The sequence below is a fragment of the Psammomys obesus genome, unplaced genomic scaffold (genome assembly GCF_907164565.1).
Source record: "Psammomys obesus unplaced genomic scaffold, mPsaObe1.curated_primary_1811, whole genome shotgun sequence".
NCBI lineage: Eukaryota > Metazoa > Chordata > Mammalia > Rodentia > Muridae > Psammomys > Psammomys obesus.
In genome coordinates this window covers 21507163-21514172 of record NW_026596034.1, presented here as the reverse complement: position 1 = coordinate 21514172, position 7010 = coordinate 21507163, and the positions used below count along the sequence as shown (strand labels likewise).

General features: G+C 44.1%; 1 protein-coding gene across 1 annotated transcript in view; it reads right to left on the bottom strand.

The window, feature by feature from the left end:
• LOC129686868 (pyrethroid hydrolase Ces2e-like) overlaps positions 1 to 2104 on the bottom strand; it is a 16519-nt gene extending 14415 nt beyond the window's left edge. Inside the window, 1 exon segment of the mRNA XM_055620986.1 lies at positions 2048 to 2104. Within this exon segment, the coding sequence (XP_055476961.1) occupies positions 2048 to 2104 (57 nt within the window).
• Between the last annotated feature and the right edge of the window lie 4906 nt (positions 2105 to 7010).

Genomic DNA, 7010 nt, shown 5'->3' with positions numbered 1-7010 from the left:
TTTCTTCAGTGGCAAGTTTATTGTACAGCTCTTTCTTGCAGATGGTGAAGGACCCCGAACCCTGTGTGCGTTCTGCTTAAGTAGCCAGCAGGGTGACTTGTTTATCTGTAATTGGTGCTCCACACAAAACCCAATTAGCATGTGGTCTCCAAATGGAGGACCACACAAGCCTACATTAGCATAAGGCGGCGCATGCGCAGATCGCAAAACAATGCTGGCAAGAAGAACCAGGAAGCAGGAAACCGGCGCCATCTTGTAATGGCGGGAGTGGCTCCCGACATCTCCCCCTTATTAATTTTATAAAAATCAGCCAGAGGAAAATATTACACCATGAGTTTTCCGATCAGCCTGCTGACTCAACAGCACCAGTGATCAAGGAGGTTACACGGTGCAGGAGACCCTCTGCACCCGTAGCCCCGTGCAATGGGAACCCGAGCCCTGGGGAGTGCAGAGGTCTGTCTAGAACAGCATCCTGGTGCAATGGGAACCTGTGCCCTTCAGGGGTGCTAAAAGTTCTGACAGAGTCTCAACGGCTGAGCACGTTAAGCCAGACTTAAGGGGAGGCTCCCTGTTCCACAGCCAACATAGCCTGAACCATGGCCACATTTTTGAAATGTTGTTGTCTTTTGAATCTGCAGAGCAACCAAAAACAGAGAAACAGTCCAGCCAGTAGCAACACTCCAAATATTCCCACGCCAACCCACTCCTTAAAATAGGAAAAGGCAGAAGATAGACATTGGCAAATAAGGTAGTCCCAGAGTCTCATTAGTGGCGAAAAATCTTGGGAAGACTTGTGCATCATGCATCACCGGCATGGGTCGAGGAAAGGCTGACAGGATCCCCCATCGAATCTCCTGGGTCTCCACCTCCAAGCTCGTCAGCAGTCCGTTCAACATCAGGATCAGGGTCAGGGTCATCGTGCTTCACCACCAGGGTCAATCGCGCCGAAACCCAAATTGGATTTTCTTGGTCCTGTGGGAAAATACACACAGCTCCCCTGGATCTTATTAAAATAGGATCCGGTCCTTTAATGATTATCAATGTTGCCGGAGTAGGTGCATCGTAACACAGCCCATACATCTAGAGTGGAGCATAGCACCTGTACTTGATGGCTAGTGTAAGGAGTAATAAGAGCAGAGAGCACAGCTGCTGCCAAGCCTTGATTTGTTACCGGTATTTGTTCATATACTTCAGGTGGGTATAAGGTCTGATTAACTACCCACTGGCCTTGTCCAGTAAGCATATCATAATTCCATTGAGGCCGCTGGTTGGCTATATTTTGCTTTGCTTGAGCCATACACAGCTCTTGATAAATGGATTTCCAGTCTAAATATTGTCCCATAGTAAGACATGCTCTCACTGTTTTGGACCAGTCATCAGGAGTCATAGCTGTGGCTGCTAGTCTTTCTATCAGCGCCTGCGTAAATGAGGCGCTAATACCATAGGTTTGTACTGACTCCACCAAAGCCTTCAATTGTTTCAGATCCAACGGTGAGTGCTGCCTTTGATTTTGTGTGTCCTCCCATACAGGGAAGGCTCTCTGAATCTTCTTTTTCTCTTTATCAAGAATCAGCGATCCTGAGGTAATTTTAGAGGGCCTAGGAGCTTTGGCAGGTTTTGCCGTTTTTAAAGGGGGCGCAGTAGCGCCAAGGGTAGACATATAAGGAGGGGGGTCAGGTTGATATCTGTCTGACTCATATTTGGCTGCTTCCTCCTCTAATTCTGCTTGCTCATCAGGGCTTAACCCCGCTTCCTGTTCTGAGTCAGATGACGACCTTTCGGCTTCCTCCGTTGAGGACGTCTCCTCTTCGGAGGAAGAATCTATCTTAAGAGCTCCTAGCTCCTCCTTTAAGCTAGGATAGAGGGATTTTTTACCCCCTTCCAAGGGCCCTGTAGTCTCAGACTCCAGCTTTTTTGCCCTTGCTTTCTTTTTCTTGCCTCCTTTAGCGGAGGCCCCTCGAGTTTTCTTTTTCTCTTCTTCAGTTCCCTTTTCTGCTTCGGACAGACTGTCTTGATGATCTGCTAATGCCCTTTGCCCTTCTTTTACCTTTTCCTTGCAATTTTCGTCTTCTATGCATGATTTAATCAATTTATAAATTGGCATCGTTCCGGGCCTTAACGTTCCCTTTTCCTTTTCTGATGTGATGTCATTTCCTAATTTATCCCAACAGCCTGTGGTCAAAGTCCCAGATATCTGAAACCAGGGTGCGACTCTGTCAACTTCCTGTATAAAATTGCGCAGCACTCGGTCTGGAATCCTTAAGTTTCTCTGTCTAAGCAATGCCCGCACTGCTTCCAGAATCGGCTTTACTTGATGATTTCCCATACTTCCTTTATCTACAGGAGTGGGAAGGCCAGCTCAGTTATCTACCTGAGACTCACGGGCACAAAATGGTGGGACTGACACCCTGTCCCGTCGCCCACAGTTAAGGCACAGACAGCAAAACAAAATGAAAACGAAACAAACGGCAAGAAACAATCCACCCCACATCCAAGCAATCATACCTTGCAGAAAAGTACCGCGGTTCTCACGCCACTGACTTTGAATCCTTTCTCGACGAGCAGTCGGGGTCCTTCGAAGTGATCCTCCACTCCGGGGGTCGGCGGTTCCCGGGTTTCGGCACCACTTGTCGCGTCCGGCCTTTGCCGATAAGGACGACGCAACAACCGAGGATTTCTTCAGTGGCAAGTTTATTGTACAGCTCTTTCTTGCAGATGGTGAAGGACCCCGAACCCTGTGTGCGTTCTGCTTAAGTAGCCAGCAGGGTGACTTGTTTGTCTGTAATTGGTGCTCCACACAAAACCCAATTAGCATGTGGTCTCCAAATGGAGGACCACACAAGCCTACATTAGCATAAGGCGGCACATGCGCAGATCGCAAAACAATGCTGGCAAGAAGAACCAGGAAGCAGGAAACCGGCGCCATCTTGTAATGGCGGGAGTGGCTCCCGACACCTCTGCACATGAACCACCAGCTAGGTGCTAGTATGCATACAGGTAAATTCTGGTACATACAGGACCAAAAATATAGGTGCACAGGTTTACAGCTAAATGACACATACAAGCAGGCTGCTGAAGGCATAGGTGCCTGGATATGGCTTTAATTAATTAGCGAATTAGCCCCTTCAGATAGTCATGGAAAAGCCTTTACCCATCTCAAAAATGTCTCTACCATAACCAGTAAACAGTTGGTCTTTTTGATGGGTGCCTTGTGGGTAAAATCAATCTTCCAATCCTGGTCAGACTTACCTCTTGCTTGATGAATTGAAGAAGGCAGGGTCCTGAAGTGTCCTTGGGGCACATGAGGCAAGACTGGGTAACCTCATGGAGATTTCTGATAAGGGACACATCTTCCATTAATTTTGAGAGGAGACTAGGGGCTTCTATAGCCCACGTTGTTAAAACGGCAAATCTTTTCTAGGTAAAATTATTTTTTTTCACCCTTAATAAGCCAATGTTGATATGAAGTAGCTCCTTTTGGGGATAATTTTTCTTTTTCCTCAGATGAGAAAGGAGAAGGGCAAAGGACAGTGAAGAGAGGTTTACAGCTAGAAATTTAGTTCCCCTGTCAACTTTAGGATTTCCTAGGCCCTAATGGCAGAATTAAATTCTAAGTGCTTCTGGAAATGGAAAACAGCTGCCCAATTGCGGGAAAAAGGTAGCCTGTAATAATTTAAAAATAGGGGTACTATTAATGATAGGTGAACAAGGGTTAGGAGCAGTTAGGACTCCCCACCCCCAACCCCATGAGGGAATGACTGCTTCAGAAGGCCCGATAGGAGTCTGTTTAGATATCTGCAGGCAGAGACTTAGTCAAGGTTAACACTCTAGATAATATAGTAAGTTCAGCTGTAAGGATTCCTTGTAGGAGGGGCCCAACCCAGTTGCTGAGTCACAGGTGGCTATTGTCTTGCTTGGGTGGCTTCCTGAGTTTCAGCTGAAATTTGTCTATAAACCACACAAAGGTTTGAAGGGGAAAGGGAGAATCATTGATGTTAGGGAAGGATTAAGAGGGTGTGCCTGATGGCTTACAAGGGGTTTTAGAGAATGGGATGTATAGACATGTTGTATCAGGGTCCCAGACCTTAGTTGCACAACTGACTCCATGATGGAAGTAACATTCGGGCTGTAAAACTCAGCATGTAGACAGCACCACCTGCCAAAAATAAAAACAAGGACTGAATCCATCAAAGTCCATGGTTATGGAAAAGTCTCCAAATGTGCTAGCTTTGCTTTTTGGCTTCTGTAGTTCTGCCTCTGGCTAAACTGTTCTTGTTAACTGAAGTATGTCAACCCAGGACAGAGTTTTGTGCTTAAAAGCTCGCCCTGAGAACGGTTTGGGGCTACACTGGGATCCCAAACACTCAGTGTAGTCGTAGGTCAGCTAATACAGATCTTCTACTGACTTAAACCCATGTCTGGGCAGCCTTCTCTGCTGAATACCCCACAACAATATATGTAAGAATAAGGGACTAATGTAAAAGTTTCTTGAATCATAAGAGCAGCCCCCCAATGCCCCAAACAAGGAAGCTATCTTAGGATAATTTTATTTAATTGTTTGTGAAAAGAATCAATAGTGAAGAACTAGGAGAAATAGAACACAAATATCTACTTAATATGTATATATAGAATTATATGCATAAATATGTTCTTAACAAAATAGTACAATAATACCCATGACAATGAAAACCACTGTCTCTGTAATTGGTCACATGACTTTATCTGGTATTTATACTTATCTTCAACCAAATTTTGTATGTACTCAACTTTCAGCAGGCACCTAAACAGGTCTTGATTCTCTACATGGAAGACAACTTCCATTCATGAAGAATCTGGATCATTTATAATTCTGATTAGAGTAGGCTGTTGTAGTTTCACATTGACCCTAATAACAGGACACAGTATCACCAAGGACTGCCTAAAGTATCTCTCAAACTCCAGTCATGCTCTTTCTCACCTCTGTTTTGGAGAAGTCATCTAATTTTCCTTTGATAGTCTGGTCAATCGTCCCTGCTAACACTGTAGTTACAGCCTGTCAACTGAGAGGAATCAGGAACTTGAATAGACCAAGGGGAAAGTCTTACTATCCAGTCCAATGGGATGTTTGTTGTCTCTCCTAGCAGAAACATGCTCTACTCTGGAAGTAAAATTTATAGGGCAGCAGACTAAAAGGTCATGGAAACAGTAACCAAAAATTTTGCTACTGGGTCACCTAGAAGTTCTGTGAGTGGCACCATTCCCATTCCTTGACTCCTAGACCTATAAATCCTGGATATGGCAGAAAAAGTACCATATATTGGATGCTGTTTTAGAGCATATATAGCCTTCTAGAAAACCCTACTCCAACCCTAAGCCAGTGGCTCTTATTGCTGCAACCCTTTAATACAGTTCCTCATGTTGTGATAACTCCCAACCATAAAATTATTTTTGTTGCTATTTCATAACTGTAATTTTGCTACTGTTATAAATAGTAATGTTGTAATGGGCCCTGAAACCTTGGCACAACTGACTTCATGGTGGAAGTACCATTCAGACTGTAAAACTCAGCTCAAGCCCCACCTGCTGAAACTAGAACAAAGGCTGAATCCATCAAAGTCCATAGTTTTGGGAAAGTCTCTAAATGTACTGACCTTGGTTTTTGGCTTCTGCAGTTCTGCTTCTGGATAACTGCTACCTGAAGTATGTCAACCCAGAACATGGTTTTTGTGCTTAAAAGCTCACCCTGAGAAAGGCTAGAGGCTGCTCTGGGATCCCAAACACCCAGTGTAGTTAAAGGCCAGCCAATAAAGAGTGTCTGTTGGCTTAAGCCCATGTCCTAGCTGTTTTCTTTAGTGACTATCCCATAACAGTGTAAATATCTTAAATGCAGGACTTCTGATATGTGACTCCTATGACAAGCTATTGTTCTGCACCGTGGAACATCCCCCATACCTATAGCTTTTTGAAAGTTAAACACATTTGACTTATGACTGCATGACTCTGCTCTAGGTCTGAACTCCAAAAGTCAAGTGTGATTATACGAAGCCATGTGTGTAAGTATCCATAAAGCTTTATTAAAAGCAGCTAAACCTGGATGGCTAAGGTAAAATACTTGCTGTTCTAGCATGAATATCTGAGTTTGGATCCCCTGTGCTGATAGAAAAGCTGGACACCGTGGCTTGCATATGTAACACCAGTGGCAAGGAGTAGGCACAGGTGGACCAGGAGCTCTAGCTGCCTATCTAGCTTAGCAAAACAGCAAGATCCAGGTTCCTCTCAAAAAGTAAGGTGGAGAAGTGATTAGAGATAACATCCTGATGTCAACTCTTGTCTTTACATGTACCTATAAATAAAAGCAAGGATACCTATCCACAGTTGTACATGAATACCACACACACACACACACACACACACACACACACACACACACACAGAGAGATTGAGAGAGAGAGAGACAAAGAGACAGAGAGACAGAGAGAGACTGATAGAGAGATAGATAGAGAGACAGAGTCAGAGACAGAGAATAGACAGAGAAATAAAATCACCACACTTGAGCCTGAAAGACAATTCCTATAAAACTGGCACCCAGAAGGCCAAGGCAGGGTTATTATACATTCAGAGCCAGCCTGATCTACTTAGAGATACTTAATATGTATGCAGACAGGCATGGGCACAAATTAACCAGCAAACAAACATCAGGCAAAAGAAGACAAATAAAAACAAATGAGTCATTTAGCTGTACACCAACTGAATAAGTGTGTAAAATGCTGGATGTGCAAACATGCAATGGCATGCTTTGATAAAGGGAAGCAAAGGCGTGAGTAAGATGACTCAGTAGGCAAAGGCACTTGCCACCAGGATTATCAACCTCAGTTTGACACATAAAACTCACATGGTAGAAGGAAAGACTCACCTGTAAGTTCTCCTATTCACCCCCACCTCTCTCTAAAATGTAAATTTCTTTTTAAAAATATTATTTATTTATTATTTTATGCAGTATACAGTATTCTGTTTGCATGTGTGCCTGTTGG